The sequence below is a fragment of the Trichosurus vulpecula genome, chromosome 3, assembly GCF_011100635.1.
Source record: "Trichosurus vulpecula isolate mTriVul1 chromosome 3, mTriVul1.pri, whole genome shotgun sequence".
Classification (NCBI taxonomy): Eukaryota; Metazoa; Chordata; class Mammalia; order Diprotodontia; family Phalangeridae; genus Trichosurus; species Trichosurus vulpecula.
Genome location: NC_050575.1, coordinates 255253 through 273782, shown reverse-complemented (window position 1 = coordinate 273782; position 18530 = coordinate 255253). Strand labels below are relative to the sequence as shown.

Genomic DNA, 18530 nt, shown 5'->3' with positions numbered 1-18530 from the left:
AGGAGAGGAGGGGGGAGAGGAGGGAGGAAGAAGGAGGGAGAGGAGGGAGGAGGAAGGAGGGAGGAGAGGAGGGAGGAGAGGAGGGAGGAGAGGAGGGAGGAGGGAGGAGAGGAGGGAGGAGAGGAGGGAGGAGAGGAGGGAGGAGGGAGGAGAGGAGGGAGGAGAGGAGGGAGGAGGGAGGAGAGGAGGGAGGAGGAAGGAGAGGAGGGAGGAGGAAGGAGAGGGGGTCGTCGTCCCCCCCCGACCCCGCTGGCGGCGCAGGCACGTGCGCGTGCGTGCTCTGCGTGCGTGCCTCTGTACGTGGCCCCAGCAGGCGCCCCGACTCCTGCCTTTGGGCGGGTGCCCGGGTCGGCTCCACCACCTAGATGTACACACACCGCCCTCGCGGTCCCAGCTCACACCCACACCCGCCCCACCACGTACGTTTGCACACTCGCGCAAAGATGCCGAATTTGGTGGTTCGACATACGACCGACGTCACCCGGTCTGGCCTCACGGGGCGTTCCCGGAAGTCGCGGTGCGGGGGGCGTGGCCGCGGCTGCGCACTGAGCGCGCCGGGGGAAAATGGCGGATGACAAGGTGAGTCCGTGGGAGCGTGGGGCACACCGGAGCAGGGGTATTTTTCTCTCTCCCTCGCGCCCCCCAGAGAGATCATTCGGGGACTCGAACCCGTTGTCTCAACTTTGCAAACTCCAGCCCCAAGGAAAGAGTTGTAAGCTAGGAGTCCAGGACGCCTGCCTTCTGACATTTAAATTTGCTGTGTGGTCTTGGGGGAATTACTTCCCCTCTCTGGGCCTCAGTTTCCTCGTTTGTAAAGTGAGGCTGGCCTGCCGAACCTCCAGGACCACTTCCTTTCCAGGTATTCCCTCTCTGCAGGAGGATTTGAGTGGGAAGAAACGGCCAGTCAGGTGCAGTGAGTCAGCCCCACCTCCCTGACCTCCATCCATCTTCTTAGAAGGCAAAGGCGTGGGGAGGGGAAACGGCCGGCGATCCCCCGCCTGGCAGTAACTTGTGTCCCCGTTCCTTGGCCCGGGTTAAGACTTACGGATGCGATGGTAGTGAGTCGCTGAGAAATAGGAATTAAGCGTTTCTCCTCCCCCACCCTCTTGTCAACATCGTGGCTCGTGCCCGAGCCGGCACTTGGATGCAGTGGCATGGGGGGCAAGGCAGCCGTGTCCATCAGCCCTAGGAAAACTTGGAAAGATTCTCAGGCTTGGAAGGGCCCTCCCGTTCTTGAGCCGGCCCCTGACAAGCAGACAGCCCCCGCCTCCCCTGAAGACGCGTGGTAGTGGTGGTGGAGGGGCGCGCCCCGATCCCCCGAAGCTGCCTCTTATTTCCCTTTGGGCTGTTCGTGTTAGGAGGTTTTTAGACTCCCAGGGGAGTCGACTCAACCTCACCGCGCGTCTTTCCCTGTTCCAAGCGTTGGGGAAGCGCTCGGCCTTAGGCCAGGGATAGAGGCATCCAACACCTTCCGTTTGATCAGATCCCTAGATCCTGCTGTTCCAAGGAATCCAAAATTCCTCATGCTCCTAAGTGTCACGTTCTCTCTCAGCTCTGGGGAGAAATTTCTAAAATTTCAGATTCAGAGCTGAAGAGTTTGGGTAAGAAATAATTCTGTTTTATCTAATTACTAAATCGGGTTATCCATCTATCTATGGAAAGGCTTAAATATGATTGATTTGTATGGAAAGTGCGATCTCATCATTTCAAAAGGGAATCCTTTGGAGATAAAGGTTTGAGGCTCCGGCCTGTGGGACATTCCTTTTGACTTGTGATAACATTTGGAGCTTCCAATGCTAGGCTAAGGTGAGGATTGTGAGAAAAGGATGCTGGAAGTGGAAATACTCCTTGCCTTGGAAAGCAAAGGAAGCATGCTGGGAAAATCACGATTGACTGTTTTTTACTTCTCCCTGCTTCCCCTTAAGCCTTGATAGCCATTGAAGAGGGGTAGGGGGACAGGGTACAGAAGACTCAGACTGTCCTGTAGAAAGCTTCTCTCCTACCCTAGGACTCGATGCCAAAGGTGAAAGACCTGGCTTTCCTAAAGAATCAGCTGGAACATCTACAGCGGCGACTAGAGGAGGAGGTCAAGACAGGTGTGGAACAGGTAATTGATAAGGTTGGCTGAAGGCACAAATAGATGCACATACTCCCCACCTGATGCCACTTAGCAGTAAGCTGATGTTTGGTCCTTCTCTAGATCACCTTCACATCCCATATACTAATGATGTTTGCCTGCAGTTTTGTAATGAAGTGTAGGCGGGAGCCCTGTGATTCACAGAAGGGGAGCTGTGGCATGGGAGGCTAAATTACTAAGTGGCAGAGGTTTAAATGGTTAGAACTGGTGGAGGTGGGCTAAGATTCCTCCTGGGTCTTCTGGCCAAACAAACTTGAGAAAATATCTCTACTTCTCTTTATTCACCTGGAGCTCAGGGGTAGCTTGGGACTGAGCTCTGTTTAGAAGGCTCCTGGCAGGAGAGGGAGGCAGGGAGTTTTTCAGCCTCATTGCTAAGGCATATGTCCCAGTGTGATTCTTCCTCCTGTGTTTTCCATGGTGCCTGCCTCTGGCTTTCTTGCAGGAAGGCTCGTTCCTGTCATCTCCTTTTCTCAAGGGCTTCCTGGCTGGCTATGTTGTAGCCAAGTTAAGAGCATCTGCAGTGATGGGCTTCGCAGTTGGTGTCTGCACCGGTGTCTATGCAGCACAGTCCTATGCAGTCCCCAATGTCGAGAAGACCTTGCAAGATTACCTCCGAGCCCTTCGTAAGGGACCTGACTAGTGCGCCCTAGACGGTCCTCCCTCCAGGCCTCCCCAGGGCTGAGGAAGAGCCTTGGAATCTGGATTAGCAAAGATAAGCAGCAAGTCTGACTGTATAGGGTCATCAAGGATAGAGGCCAGCTGTCTTGCTCCATCTCCGGCCTCCCCAGGCTTTTAGTTATCTCTGCTACTCCAGACTGCAGATGTTTTTTATTGTCCTACATATATCCTTCCTTCCTTCAAGCGCATGCGGTTGGGGCGGGGGAGGCGCACGTGTGCATATCCCTGCTTTCCCCACTTCTAACTCTAATCTGTGGCCTACCTAGTTCCTTGTCAGTTTGATAATGGGTCCTGAATCCCCCTTCCTAGGAGCTGGCTCCATGACTCAGTTTTACCAGACAGACTATAGACTTTCCTTCCCACTCTTAATCATGCCATTACTTACCTACCTAAAGGCCTAGGTTGGTAGAGTGGGGATGAATGTGGAAGAAGGGGGCATACCGGGCATAGGGCGCCCGAGCCAGGCCCGATGGGTGCTTATGCTCCTCTTGTCCACAACTATGTATGGTGCCCACGCCCCGCTGTTGGCCTTGTGTCGAATTGATGGCCGTGTCCCCTTCCGCCCCTCCTCGGCTGTGCTTTGGACAGAACTGACCAAATTGCTGCTATCGGCATGCTCTTTGATGGCCAGGCGGCAGCCAAAACTCTGGGACACTCCACCTTGGCGCCAGGCTGCCCCTTTTGCACTCTCTGCCCTGCTCTATGGTGCCAACAACAACCTGGTCATTCACCTGCAGCGGTACATGGACCCCAGCACCTACCAAGTGATGAGCAACCTCAAGATCGGCAGCACAGCTCTTCTTTATTGCCTCTGCCTGAACCGCCGTCTCTCTGCCAGGCAGGGGCTGGCGCTGCTGCTGCTGACTGGTGCCGGAGCCTGCTACGCTGCTGCAGGCCTCCAGGATCCTCGGGGCCTCCTCCCAGCCCCTCCGGCCGCAGCCATGCCCCTCCACGTGACCCCCCTGGGTCTGCTGCTGCTCTTGGTCTACTGCCTCATCTCGGGCCTCTCCTCGGTCTACACTGAGCTGCTCATGAAGAAGCAGCGCCTGCCCTTGGCCTTGCAGAACCTGTTCCTCTACTCCTTTGGGGTACTTATGAACTTGGGGCTCTATGTGGGAGGGGGGCCAGGCCCTGGGCTCCTAGAAGGTTTCTCAGCCTGGGCAGGGCTGGTGGTACTGAGCCAGGCCCTCAATGGACTGCTCATGTCGGCCATCATGAAGCATGGGAGCAGCATCACGCGTCTCTTTGTCGTCTCCTCCTCACTGATCGTCAATGCCGTGCTCTCAGCCGCCCTGCTTCACCTCCAGCTCACAGCCGCCTTCTTCCTGGCCCTCCTGCTTATTGGTCTGGCTGTACATCTCTACTATGGAGGCCGGTAGAGCCAGAGAGCCCACCCTCTGGAACTGTTTTGCCCTCCAGTGCTATTCATGTAGGCTCCATATTACTGTGGTCAACATTGTCCTTTCCAGTGACCAAGGACTCACCTCTTGAAAAAAGGTGCTTCTCTCCTTCCTTGATGGTCTTGGAAGGCCCATCAAGATGGGGGATATGAGAGGTTATCCTTAGGGGTGGTTCCAGTATGTACTAGTCTCAGATCGTAGCCTCTTTCTAGCCTATCTGCTGCCCTCTACGTGACTGCACTTCTTCCTTCCCACGTAGGTTTAGCCTGCTATTTCCTCATCCTGTTCCCCGACAGAATCCCTGATAGAAGTGCCTTTGAGAGGAGAGAGCTGCAGTCAGGCTGGGGCAGCCCCTGGTAGGAGATGAAGGGAGCCCATGGAGGCCTGAAGCAAAATTGAGTTTTTGCCAAGGAAACACCATCATTGGCTCAAGTTTGTCCCCCCAGATTCTGATAACTCCTTTCTGTTCCCATCATTGTGTAGAGCAGAGGGAAATCATTTAGGGATCCTGCCTCTTATCAGCTGCTATGTGGAAGGTCTGAGGCCTAGCTACTTTCCTGCTATGTCAGTCCTGATGTCCCAATCCCCTCACTATCCCTCCTCCTGTGGTAATTTAAACTCCAACCTGGATCTCTGTCTAGCCTAGTAACTGGCTTGTTCTGTTTCTCCTTTATTCTCTCAGACCCAACAGCAATACACCAGAAAGCCAAAATGTAGGCAACTTTGACCTCCTCCTGTGTCCCATCCCAACCTTTCTGGAATGTTCTGCCAGTGCCGGGGTCCTTGTTGCCTGGCTGTTTTACCAGTCACATGTATCTCTCCCCACCACTGCCCCCCAAAAGCTCCAGCATTTACTGGGAGAAACTCAACTGCTTCCCTCTGTGCTGCTGCTCTTCCAGAATCAGGTCTGAGTCTCCTTAATCAAACCAGGGATGAGCCTTATGGGTTTACAAGAAATTCTGCTTGCCCTCTCTTATGGCCCCTACCTTTTGTTGCAGTCTGGAGTTCTCTCATCAGCTCTATTGCTTTACACTCCTGGACCCTGCTCCTGCCAGGAAGTATTCTGTTCTTAGACCCTCAATCTGGCCACCTTTCCCAGGATATACCCTTAAATTCCTAGTAAGAGGGAGACTCCTTTACAGGAGTAACTTAGATTAGGGCATGTGAGATTTTTCTATAGCTCAATCAGTGTCTCCTTAACTGCATAAGCAATAAGGTCTCAATAAAGTGTTTCTGGGAGTAGGGATTTCCCTACTATCTGCCATGTTCTGTGTCTTGTGTCCTCTAGAAACTGTCCCCACCCATGGTTCTAATTGAGCTTCTTGCTGCTGCTGAGTCGAGGATCCTGGAGAGTCCCACACAAAGCTTAGGAGGTAGGTTATCAGTGTGGGTGTCATGTAACAGGTACCATGAGGTCACTGGCTGCCATATTGGTTTGTGCTTTTATTGACTTCTAAAACAGGAATGAGCCAGGGGACAGCCAGTGAGTAGTGTACTGGCCCTGGAGTCAGGATGACCTGAGTTCAAATCCCCGGCCTCAGGTGCTTGACATGCTAGATGAGTGACCTTTGGCAAGTCAGTTGCCCTGCCTTCCTCCTTCCAAAAAAAAAAAAAATGAGCCAGGAGAGTAGAACCCCAAGCCCAGGCCTTTTCACTGCTCTAAATTCCAGTAGGAAAAACAACCCCTAAATTTAAAATGTCTCATAGCTTCCTTGCTGCTCCATGCACTCCACAACCCACAGCAGTCTGGCTTCTGACCCTAATCATCTGCTGTGAAGTGGTTTCCCCAAAAGTTGCCAGTCATTTAAATGGCTAAATTGAATAACTTTTTCTCTATCCTAATCCTCTGATCTTCCTGTTGCTTTTAATATATTCCCTTCCTGGATGATAATTCCTTCGTTGGCTTCTATGGTCGTCTCTTCTGGTTTTCCTGTATAACTGCTCAGTCGTCATCCGTCTCCTGCCTCTTTAACAGAGAGATTCTCTGAACCCCTCCTCCCTGTATTCTCTCCCTCGTCACTTTCATCAGTTCCCACCTTTCCAGTCATCTTTTTGCATATGATTCCTGATCAAACCTTAATCCCTCTACTGAATGCTACTAGTGCATTTCCCCAGTTACCTGCTATATATCTCCTGGATGTCGTTTACCCTGCACACTTAAAATGTCCAAAAGATCTGATTATCTTCGCTGCTGCCACACTTCCCTCCCCGACCAGCACCTTCAAATTTCTCTGTTTCGCCTAAAGGAATTGCTGATTTCCCAGTGAGAAACTTGTAACCTCAAAAATCATCTTCATTCTCTCTCATCTCCATCTCCCTCATGCAGTCAGTTGCTCAGCTTTGTCAAGTCTACCACCATATCATTTCTCATATCTGTCTTTTTCTCTCCCTGTACACACGGAGAAAATAGATTCCCTGTCTCTTAACCATGCCATTTCCTGACCCATTTTTCACTTTCAATTCAGTACCCTTCAGTGAGCAAATTTATTAAGTGCTTGGCTACCTCTCTCAGTTACAGAACATGCTAATCTGCATTGGTACAGGGAATTTGCGCACTGGGAGGTCCCTTTGGATGTCTAGGCCAAAAAATAAAATTTTTCAAGGCCCTGAGAATGCAAAGATACAAATTGTCCCCGTTCTTAAGGATGTTAACATTCCTTTGGTGGCTGCAACACACATTCCAGGCATGGGGGGCTGGGGAGGATGGCTTATGAAAAGGCATACTGGCAGAAAATGAAAGATCTTCCACAGGGGACAGCATGTAGGCCTGTTTGGCTGGAATGGAAGGTGCACATTAGGAAGTAATAGGAAATCAAACTGGGAATATAAACTGAAATTGAATTGCCACATGAGTTTGTATTTATCCTAACAGGGTAAAGATACACCAAAATTTCTTAAGAGAACATGGTCAGACCTGAGCATTAAGAATATCAATCTGGCTGCTGCATGAAGGAAAGATGGGAGGAGAGAGATTGGAAGCAGGTAGTCTAATTAGGAGACATATTCTGGGTAAGATGATAGGGCCAGAACCAGGCTAGTGATGGTGCGAGTACAGAGAGGGACAAAGGCAAGATATGTGGAGGTAGACTTGAGAAGACAGCAATTAATAGGATGTATGGAGAGTGATGAGTTAAGTGTGACAGGTTTTGAACCTGGGACACTTAAAGGACAGTGTTCTTAACAGATGGGTGAATGTTGGAAGAAAGATAATTATGGTTTTAAATATGTTGAATTTGAGATGCCTATGGGCCAGACTAGATGGAGATGCCCATCAGCTAGTGATATGGGACAGGCTCAGGAGAAAGATGAGGGTTAGATATGTAAATCACAGACATCTGCATGGGGTTGGGGTGGGATAGGGAACGACCCCTACTATGTGCCATGCACTGAGCTAAGTGCTTTACAAATATTTTAATCTTCGCAGTAACCTTGTGAGGGATGTCCTGTTACTAAATTCCATTTTACAGTTGAGGAAACTGAGGCAGACAGTCATGCAGCTAGGACGTATCAAAGGTCACGTTTGAACCCAGGTCTTGCTGACTCCAAGCTCTGTGTCCCGTAGCTGCTATAGAGGTAATAACTGAAGCCATAGGAGTAGAAGCTTTCAGAGTGTAGGGAAAGAGGACTGAGCAAAGGCTGCTGGCTGAACAATTAAGACATTAACCTGAAAGAAGCTGGGTTTCAAGGATTCACAGAATTTTGTCTTCCCTCCAAGCTCAGTAACCTGGCTGTATCTCCTCAGGGTATTCTTTGCTGATCCCTGATGTTAGAGCTTTCTCTTCCATGACCTTGTATTAGCTTCCCTTTGTACAGATCTCTAGCAATTTTAAGTTTCTCCAGTTCAGGAGTTGTCCCCTTCTCTAGCACAGTGCCTCCAATAGTGTGCGCACTTAGAAATATTGGTGGATTTTAACTGTGCTGAATTTGCATCAGTGTTCTCTTAGCCATTTTGATTTTGTTCCTAAGATTGTTATCTAACCTTCCCACATCTTTCTCGGAAAAAAACAATTCAAATTCTACCAATATTTATTAAGTGTGCAAGGCAGCATGACCTTGTGGATAATGTGCTGCCTTGGAATCAAAAAGACTTGGGTGCAGGTTCTGCTTCTGATCCATATTGGGTGCATGCCTCAGATAGGTCACTTAACACCTTTGAGCCCCCAGACTATTGTCCAAGACTAAGTTACAGATGATTTGTTGATTTGTATTGACAGGGAATTTGCAGACCAAGAGTGCCCTTCACTGATGAAATCGCAGGTCCAGATTTTTTTTTAAATGTGCCACACCCTGCAGAAGCAAACACAAAACCAAAATCATCCCTGGCCTCAAGGAGCTCATATTTTACTTCATGAGCCCGATGGATAGTGTTTTCAGAGGAGCTGGGAAGGAATGGAATCAAAGGCAAAAAAAAAAATGTTGACATTAGTAGGGGTGGCAGTGAGCCACTGTGAATAGAATACTGAACTTAAAGTCCGGAAGAAACGAGTTTGAGTCCTTCCTCAAATGCTCACTCTTTGGCTACAGGCAATTCACTTACTTTCTCTGGGCCTCACTTCCTCATCTATAAAATGAAGACCATAGCAGCTCTTTTCTCACTGGGTTGTTGTTAAGTACAGGGGAAAAAAATCTGTGTAAAGTACTTTGCAATTCTTTGAGGCACTAAGTACATGTGAGCTGTCGTTCAGAGACTGGAACTAAAGAGGGTGGGTGAAGGCTTAAAGTAAGAATGAATGGTAAGAACAGATGGTCTCCTTTCTTTGATTGGGATTTTTGTGCATTTGTTTTTCAGTTAAGCCAGAGTCGAAGTCCTCTGCAGAGAGAGGATCGAGAGAAGTTGTTATTGTTAAGTCAGCACACCAGGCCTTCTGTTCTCTATTATCTCTGGAAGTCTGTCCAAGGTCATGTTTATTGCTTCCGTGGCACTATCTATCCATCTCATTCTCTGCCGTCCCCTTTTCCTTTTGCCTTCAATCTTTCCCCAAATCAGAGTCTTTTACAGTGAGTCCTGTCTTCTCATTACATGGCCAAAGTATTTAAGCTTCAACATTTGACCTTCCAATGAATAGCGTGAATTATTTTAAGTGTTAACTGATTTGATCTCCTTGCTGTACAAGGGATGTTTTTCAGAGTAGGATAAGAGGCTTGAAGAAAGATAAGGTTTTCACAAGCTATAGATTAAATAGCTATAGGGACAAGGAGAATAAAAGGATTGCAAAAAATAAAAAGATGAAGCAATGAGGATACACTTTAGATAACATTAATTTGGACCCAGTTGGTAGCAGGTGATGGATGACCCCAGGGTTAAAGATGGCCTGAATGGACCTAGGAAAAGGGAGCAAAAGATTCCTGGGGAGAGGACAAGGCATAGACTGGTCAACTACTATTAAGATTATGAAGGGAGGAAAGTAAGGCCAGAGTAGAACAGACTTGGGGGTCTTTGACCTACCGGTCAAAGTGAATATGAAGAATGTGTTTAGGAAGAGTTGAAGAGAAGGAGAGAGGGGTCAGATTATTATCTGAGGGTGGTAATGGTAGAGGTCAAGATCATAAAGGTGACAGAGATATGCATGAGGTTAAGATCTAAGGCATGATGATCTCTGTGGCTGAGATGGAATAAAGCTATATGTGGGTCATGGTTTGCGGCTAAAAAACTTCTTTCTTTTGAGGAAGGATAAACTTTAAGAGTAGAAAGTAGTGTGCTCAGTCAGTCACAATTAGGTTTTACTTCACTTTTTACGGCAAAATACTATAGGTAAATAATTTAATGAGAAGTGATTAATTTGTCAAAATGTGTCAGTAAGGAAATTTAAAAAAATATATCATGTTTACTAATATAACAGAAAAGGAAAATGACAAATGTTGGAGGAGATGTGGGAAAGTTGGGACACTAAAGCACTGTTGGTGAAATTGTGAACTGATCCAACCATTCTGGAGAACAACTTAGAACTGTGCCTGAATGGCTATAAAACTGTGCATACCCTTTGACCCAGCAATATCACTACTAGGTCTGTATTCCAAAGAGATGATAAAAAAGGGAAAAGAATGCACATGTACAGAAGTATTTATAGCAGCTCTTTTCATGGAGACAAAGAATTTGAAATTGAGGGGATGTCCACCAATTGGGGAGTGGCTGAACAATTTATGAATGTAATGGAATACTATTGTGCTATAAGAAATGAGGAGCAGGATGCTTTCAGAAAAACCTGGAAAGATTTACATGAACTGATGTAAAGTAAAGTGAGAAGGACCAGGAGAACATTGAACACAGTAACAGCAATACTGTTTGATGATCAGCTGTGAATGACTTAGCTATTCTCAGCACTACAATGATGCAGTCCCAAAGGACTTTTGATGAAAAACGCTATCCACTTCCAGAGAAAGGACTGATGGAGTGTGAATGCAGATTGAAGCACACTTTTTTTTACTTATTTTTCTTGAGGTTTTTTTTTTTTGGCCTGTGTTTTCTTTCATAACATAGCTAATATGGAAATATATTTTACATGACTACACATGTATCACATATCAAATTGCTTGGCTTATCAATGAGAAGTGAGGAAAGAGAAAGGGAAAGAATTTGGAGCTCAAAATTTTTAAAATATTAGTGTTAAAATTGTTTTTACATGTAATTGGAAAAGTTATATATGTATATATCTGTATGTGTATATATGCATACACATATGTGCATACATATGTGTATTTGTATGTATGATTATGTGTGTATGTATATATATATATCATGGAACCCAGGGTGTTTGAAGAGGCATCCCAAGGATGAAGATGATGAGATCATGTGTCATAGTGAAAAGAGAGCGCTCTGGAGTCAAAGAACTCGGGATCAAATTCTGTGTCTGACATTTACTGCTCCATGTGACCGGGGCAGACGACTTAACCTCCTTGGGCCCCATCTCCTTCATCCCTACTATAAGTAGAGGAGGTTGGACCAAGAGGTTCATCAATTTTCTCAAGGTCACACAGTAAAAAAAAAGTGGGGGGGGCGGGAAAGTAAACTGGAGAAATCCAGGATGAGGAGATCTTTGTCTAATAGTAGTGGAGGATTTCCAGAGAAGCAATGAAAGGAGAGTAAAGATGAAGAAAAGGATTGTGTAGGGGGAAGATTAAACTGGCTATGGGACAGGAGATAGCAGGAGAGGGCAGTTTTCCACTGACAGACTCTAGAACTGAGTCACCGTAATTAGGAGGACAAAAGATGGGAGTTTGCCAGGACAGAGGGGTCTCCATTCTCCAAAGTTTTGTGATATTACACATTCTTCTCCAAACAGGGAACTGGGAATAAAGAAACAAACTTCCAGCTAGGTGTCAGGATCAGTAAATATCTGGTGATCTGGTACCCAGAAGCAGCACTGAACCAGGTGCCAACAAATAAAGAAGACTCGTAGGTATGGTTGTCAGAAGCTTGTTTTTAATTTGACTCCTGCCGAACAGGTATGACTCTGGGGCCAGGTCTGTTCTGAATACCTTTACTTTAAGGGAAAAGTGTCAGGACAGATTGCCAGAGCTTAAACTTTTTTTCTCCTCTCTGTGATTTCTGTTGGGAGACATGGGACACAGAATCAGTGAAGCCCTGCTGGAGGATTAAGGCTGGCACCCCAATCTCATCTCCCCTGATAGTATTTCCCTATAGTTGAGGACAGACTCTTGGATTTAGATTAGTAGAACAGTCCCTACTTCTATTGCCATTTGAACCCCACTTCCTACCTACACTGTTCCTCCTCATAGTCCTCACCCTGCTGAAGTTGCTTGTTCTGGACTTGGAGTTGTTGGGTCTGTGTGGCCAGAGAGACAGCATCCTCTAAGACTCTAGCCAGCAGGATTCGGTGATGGAACTCCCTGGCATCAGCCTGCTCCTTCCACAGCCTCCGACAAGCCCGGAACACCTGTGCTTTTAATGGATAGGTTGATGATTGGAGGAATTCAGCCATCTGAAAATCCTAACCCTGCCTGCCAATATAAGATGTAGAATGGGTAAACAGCTGCCTGAGCCTGTCATTGCTCTGCCACTGTCCTCTGTCCATTACTGACCTGCAGCATGTGGCAGGTCTGGGCCCGGGCTCCTTGCACATGCAGCTCATACAGGGCCTCTAGGTCCCGTTCAGCTGCATCCCGCTCCACTTTCATGGTCTCCAGCTGTAGGACCAGTGCTGCATGATCCTGCCACCAGCTTGGACTCTTAGCAGATAGGTCTGGGGCCTGGGATAGAACATAGGCATTTGCTGAGACACAATGAGCCTACTCATCAGCCTTAGCCCTAGTCTTGGTCTCTTTTTGATTCTCTTTCCCCAAATATCTGGGACTAACCTGGTCTCCTGCTATTTCCTCGTCCTGTCCCAAGCAGCTCAGCTCCTCTTGGATCTGGGATCGGTGATGTTCTTGGAGCAGCTGCCTATTGGCCTGTGCTAACTTAAACTGCAGTGCCACATCAGGGGCCTGTGAGACAGAACAGACACCAACCAGGAGGACTTACATCCTGGTCTTTTCATCTGGCCAAGTTCCACTTTCCATGCTCTCAGAGCAGGGATAGTTAACCTGAGATCCATTAGATTTTAGGTGTCTGTGAACTTGGATGAGGAAAAAAAAAATTACATATTCGTTTTTACTAACTGCTAACTGAAACCTAGCAGTTCCTTCAGTTTATGAAGGTGGGCAACAAACCTCAGCACTATTAGGCTTCACCTGATTGCCAGATGGGTCCATGACACAAAGAAAGTTTAAAAAAACTCCTGCCCTACTGATATAAAAATGTTTTGCATGACCTCAAATATATAATGGGTATCATATTGCTTTCCTTTTCAAATGGGTGAGAGAGGGAATGGAAGGAGGAAGAGGATTTGGAACTCAAAGAATATTAAAAATAAATTAAAAATTAGATTAGATTTTAAAAAGAATTCCTGCCTTAGAGATAAGGCCTAACTTCCCCCTTGGGGTCTATTGGTCTTCCGTAGCACAAGGCCCCAGTTCCAAGTATTGCCCTCACCCCAGATTTAGGGGATTCAGCACTATAGGCAGTAAATTTCTGGGCAATAAAATCAGAGCTACAGTCCAAGAGAGACAGGAGATCGCTTTGCCAAGTGCTCCTAAAAGAAGAGGCATTGTGAATGTGAAGTCAAAAAGACCTGGATTTAAATGCCTACTAACTACCTGCTAATAAGTACCCAGGTGGGCCAGGGAAATAACTTAATCTCTGTTGTCCTCAATGTCCTCACCTGGAGAAGAATGAGATGGGACTAGGTGATCTCTAAGGTTCTTCCCAGCTCTAAAGCCTGTGGCCCAGTAACATCAGCCCATTCCTGATCATCACTACCCTCGCCAAGGTGAAGCTTTGGGACTTCCCTTCCCCTCTTCCATAATGCCATCTGCCCTTTGGTGATTCCTTTCCTCCTTTCAGACTTCATGTGGTACTCGTTTGAAATCAATTTCACCCACAGGAAGGAGCATCCCACAGTGCCATCTACCCCCTAGAATACTCCCGTGTACTCGTTATAGGAATAGGTGAAACTTTGCCTGTTTCTTGGAGCCCCCAACAGGGTGGTTTCTCAGTGCTGCTGGCAGGGGTGGCTTCCTCCCCGGGCTCAGAGTTTCTGAAATTCCTGCTGCCAAAGAGAAATACTCATTCTGGATGAAGATTGTTGTCTCTCCTTTGTTCTCAAAGAGGACCATGACATCAGGGCGGTGATACCATGCCATGCAAGTGAATTAGATTTAAGTGAGAGAGGGCTGTGCTGGGTGAAGATAGACAAGTGAGGAGCCCCAAAAGATAGTGTCTGTGCCATAAGGCCTAAAACTCACCTTGGGGGTGCTTCTGGAAAACAGGCGGAAAGGCCTCTTTTAGTTCTAGCACCTAGAGGGGAGATGTTTTGTAATGCAACAAAGCCTCCTTGTCCCAAGGTTGCAGATATTTTCATTTCAGTGTAAAGGGTGAGTTTTAAGCAACTGTAATGGGTAACATTGAAAAGAAAAGATTCTTACATGTTAACAACATTGTGAAGACAATGTTTTGTAAAGACAATCTTTGAAAGGTTTGAGCGCTTATTCACAAATGCCCTGACTTAGCTTAATTCCAGAGGGCTCATGTTGAAACAGGCAGCCCAACTTCCTGATCAGAGGGAAATGAATCAGGGCCCATATTACGACACATTTTTAGACATGGCCAATGCAGGGATTTGTTTTGTTTAACTATGTGTAGTTGTTACTAGGGTTTTGTTTGTCTTTCTTTTTTTCTGTGGAGGTAGGGAGCAGGTGGGAAGGGAGAGAAGGTGGATTTTTGTTAACTTAAAAAAAAAATTCAATGAAGTTTAAAAAGCAAAAAGTAAGATTGTGAGATCAGATGCTAGACTGCAAGAAAACTCAGAATTCTGATCTTCCTTCCTTCAAGATAAACAAGGCACCAAAATAAATAGGAATCAGGGTTTTTAAGAGAGGTCTGTCCCTCTACCATTCCTCTATGTATGTGTAAGATATACTGCTTGAGATAAGAGCAGGGGTAGAAGGGCTACAGAGTACCTCATAGACCTTGGAAGGAACATAGCAGGGAGACTTCTCTTGAGGAAGATGGAGATCTAGGAAAGCCCTAGCAAGCTATGTGTACTCCTGCCCATCCTCTTCCCTTCCCCTTGAAAGTCTGAAAATGGTTACTGTTCACTGGACCTCTGACCTCTGATTCATTCACAAAAGTACCTGCTGCTATGGAAAATAGAATTTTCTATTATTAAAAGCATGCAATGGAGATAGACTTCAACCTCCCTATATCTTATACAGACTTGACTGAGGAGGCTCAGAGATGTTAAGTGTCTCAGGCATCATGGCCCAGCTTGTCACCCTAAGGCCGGATTTGAACCCAGGTATACTAGACTGCAAGTCTGTCATTCAGTTCATTACTAGACCAAACTGTCTCTGCCTTCAAAATAGTCCATTTGTCAAAAGCCATAATAAAGTGTTCCTTTTTGTACCCGAAGTGGTTGCGTTTCCTCTTGACTACTTCCAGTTTTCTACCAGCTTTGAAATCAAGTGCACTAGGAAAGGGTGCTTTAAGAAGCCTTGAGAGCCCTAAACCCCAGAGTTGTCTCGATCAAGTGCCAATCTCAAGGTCTAGGAAGCTGGCACCCACATACCTGCAGCTTCTGACATCTAGGTGCAGAGGCTTCAGCTTCCTTGAGCAGCCTACTCTCCCAATACCGGCTTTGGTTTTTCAGTACCTGCAGACAGCAGCTTCAGTCAACAGTTTCCAGAGCCCCTGATGCCCTAGGTGGAAGGGTGTTCCTGGTTCTGTCTTACCTTCAATTCCCTGAGTACCAGGCTGAGCTGGGTAAGCTGGGTCTCCTGTAGAACAATTCCAGAGAGCCCAGAGCGCAGGTCCTGAATAGCTGCACGCCGGGCCTGGATTTCCTCTGAAGCATCCCACAGTGTAGGAGAAACCTGTTTCAACTGGGCTGGGTCCCGAGCTCCTTCGGGCCCTGATAGTGAGGCCAGGAGCAGGCTCAATGGGGTAGCTGCCAGGGAGAACAGGGAGGTAGTGGGGCCAATTCATGGGGAGCAGGATGGGCTTTTGACACAGTCCTGTCCACTCCTTCTAGCCTCTTCTACCAAGAATCACACTGGGTTGCCTCTTCCCACTGGACTGGCAGTGGGTATGCAAAGGTCATCCTTCACCAAGAAGCCTGGATGAGGAGCCAGTGGAGAAGAGGGCAAGGCAGGATTTGGGACCCTGGGGAGCAGAACTTTATGGGGACCCTCCCCGGAAAAGATTACATCTCACTTCACTTATTCTTTTCCTTTTCCTCCCTTCCCACCTTCATACCTTGGGGATCCAAGTGGAGCAGCAGGCTACTGTAACTATTCCCGAAGAGTAACCGAGTCACAATCCAAGGCAAGGAGCCCATATGGGCCTTAGAAGCCTTCCCTGCCAGTGCCAGCAATAAGGGGCAATCCCTACAAGGAGTAAGGGCTAAGGCCAGGCACAATGCAGGTCCTTGTTATGAGTTAGGGAAACTAACTGCCCCTTATTACATGGAACCCTCAAACTGCTAGCCTACCCCAAGTTGGACTCACTGAGCTTCTGGAAGCTGTAGGACTCTCAGTGAGCCCCTCCATATGCCTCTGGCCCAGGGCCTCTTTATGGTGCTGGGCCCTAGGCAGGACATTGTCACAGTGAGAAGGGAATAGGCCCTGGGGAGGGAGAAGATGGTTAAACTCGGGGCTCCTTAGGTTGCCCTCTAAGTTTGTATCTCCTTCCCTCATGCCTTCTGCCAGCCTCCAGAGCTCACATACCTGTCCAAGCCTTCCATTGCCTTGAGGTAAAGCTGGCAGCCAGACTTGGAATCAAGGATCTCTGCTTCACTAACTCCTTCCACTACCCTGGGGAAAAAAGGGAAAAACCTAGGCTTATAGCACCTCTGGACTATGTCCCTCTGCCACAGGACCTTCAAAGCCTTGAATCCCAGGCATGAGAACAAAAGGAGCAGGTAAACCCTAGTCATATAGAGATCCAAGCCCTGAATAGGGCACCTGTACAGAAGACAAGCTCTCTGGGAGAACAAAGAACCATGGGTAAGATAGTGCTTTTTCTGCTCTCTTTCCAAAAAAGAATTACAATTTGCTGAACTCTGGAACAAAGCCCAGTAGTCTGGCTTTTGTGGGAATGGTGCTAGGAGGTGGGGAATGAGGAAGGGAGAGTGACACTGCGAGACGATACTCCCATCCTGAACAAGGCAGCATACTCACAGACCCAGCGGGCACACGTCCAGCAAAGTCAGGTCACTAGCTCCAGGTAATAGTAAGTCTCGACCCCTCCCACTAGAACTGAGCTAAAAGCAAGGGAGTGCAAGGGATAAGTCTGTGTAGAACCCAGAAAAGCCTTCCAATTCCTGGAGAGCACTCTCCAGGGCTGCCCAGTCCTTGTAAATCCTTCTCAAGATCTTGTCACCTGTACTAGACTTAGGGTCCGGAGGGAAGGCTCAGAAGCATCTGGGGGTTGAATCTCCTCAAACAGCATTGCCAGCAGCTGGAAATTATTAGAGAAGGTAGTGGTGGAGTGGGGATGAGAGAAGAGATAGTCACTTTGGTCTGCAGTCCAACCAAGTCTGGACTGTGCAGTCCAGGCAAAGTGGTTTCTAGCTCCTCACCTGGGGGACCAGATCCAGTTGTTTGGCTTCTCTGCCCCTAATCAGCACAGACACACTATAACCTCTGGATACTGAGCCCAACACAGCCCGAACCTTCTCCAGAAACTCTTGTTCCGCTTCCTATGTCAATAGTCAAGAGCTCACCTCTCTGGGGAAATCATCTCTCTGTTCCACTACATCCCTAGATTTTCAGCCTGGGGTGCCCTAGTCTTCCTTTGCCCCCCTAAAACCCCCGCCAGCAAACAGCATGCTCTGACTTGGGAACATGCAGATGGGGTTGTCTCAAGGGAAGTGAAGGGTATGATGTTACAGAGGGGAGAAACAGAATGAGGCTGATAGGGACAAGGACATACCAACCATGCCCCACCTGGCCCCTTATTCTACCTGTGCATGCTCTGGGCCTAGGACTTGGTCAAATGTGAATTGTTGCTCCTAAGTGCAAGACCAGGGTCACTAAGATTAAGTCCCACTTACATCCTCTTTTTCTTCCAACCTCCCCATGCCTGGGCCCACCTTTCCAAGCCTCATAGTACCTCAGGGCCTCCTGAATGTAGCAGGGGCATCTTAGGACCACCTAGAAGGAATCTGGAGCTGAAGGTGTCATGACCTATAACAGAATAGTGGGTTACTGTGAGACTTTGCTTTAGTTTTCTCCTGTTAAGGAGAGGAGAAATAGGCCCCAGCCTACCACCTTCAGGGTTCCTTCTAGGCCTGACCCTCTTAGGAGGAATTTCTTACCTGCCTCTGGCAAAGAAGCTACTTCCACAACCACTGTTGCTATTGCAGTCCCAGCCTGAAGGGAAAGAAAATAGTGGGGCCTAGGCCCTGAGCCTAAGCTACCAGGGAATTCCAGAAGGCAAGTTTCTGCTCACCTGCTCATCTCTGCTTGTCATGGTTCTGGAGCCTCCAGGGTTCTCCTCAATAATTCATGCCCTATTCTGTGGTTTCAGGGCGGGATCTGCTGTCCCCCAATCCGTGTCCACTAGGCTATTTCAATCGACCTGTGTCTGTCTTCCAGAGTTCTGCTTCTGTTCCAACCACAAAGCCTCCAAGCTCCCAATACAGCTAAATGATATCTCTCTCTCTCTCTCTCTCTCTCTCTCTCTCTCTCACACACACACACACACACACACACACACACACACACACACGCCAACACCAGTCTCTTCTAGGGAGGTG

The 18530-nt window shown here is 47.6% G+C and overlaps 2 protein-coding genes across 5 annotated transcripts; one reads left to right on the top strand and one right to left on the bottom strand.

The window, feature by feature from the left end:
* Positions 1–536: 536 nt before the first annotated feature.
* Positions 537–12203, top strand: SLC35A4 (solute carrier family 35 member A4). 4 transcript variants are annotated; one of them, XR_005009878.1, is made up of 4 exons: positions 548–2107; positions 2580–5588; positions 11496–11658; positions 11953–12203. XR_005009878.1 is itself a non-coding variant. In XM_036749646.1 (3 exons), exon 3 carries the CDS (start codon positions 3232–3234, stop codon positions 4192–4194), a length of 963 nt encoding a protein of 320 aa, XP_036605541.1. In that variant the 5' UTR covers positions 537–579; positions 2009–2107; positions 2580–3231; the 3' UTR covers positions 4195–5479. The 4 variants fall into 4 exon arrangements, 2 of the variants coding, with proteins under 2 accessions (XP_036605541.1, XP_036605540.1); XM_036749646.1 differs by lacking the exons at positions 11496–11658; positions 11953–12203 and having other exon boundaries at positions 537–579; positions 2009–2107; positions 2580–5479; XR_005009877.1 differs by having other exon boundaries at positions 11496–12203.
* LOC118841349 lies at positions 11928–18244 on the bottom strand. Its single transcript, XM_036748723.1, has 13 exons — positions 18224–18244; positions 18090–18144; positions 17885–17958; positions 17352–17471; positions 17153–17230; positions 16951–17033; positions 16498–16584; positions 16028–16158; positions 15505–15719; positions 15342–15425; positions 12498–12660; positions 12256–12389; positions 11928–12110 (listed from the first exon to the last, which is right to left on the bottom strand). Exons 1-13 carry the CDS (start codon positions 18242–18244, stop codon positions 11928–11930), a joined length of 1428 nt encoding a protein of 475 aa, XP_036604618.1.
* Positions 18245–18530: the final 286 nt, after the last annotated feature.

Bases quoted from the DNA above. Each gene is read 5' to 3' on its own strand.
- LOC118841349 (XM_036748723.1), bottom strand. From the start codon at position 18,244: ATGACAAGCAGAGATGAGCAG. The intron at 17,472-17,884 runs GTACTATGAGGC...CTATTGACATAG, and splicing joins TACATTCAGGAGGCCCTGAG to GAAGCGGAACAAGAGTTTCT. The intron at 16,585-16,950 runs GTGAGTATGCTG...TTTTTTCCCCAG, and splicing joins GACGTGTGCCCGCTGGGTCT to GGTAGTGGAAGGAGTTAGTG.
- SLC35A4 (XM_036749646.1), top strand. From the start codon at position 3,232: ATGAATGTGGAAGAAGGGGGCATACCGGGCATAGGGCGCCCGAGCCAG.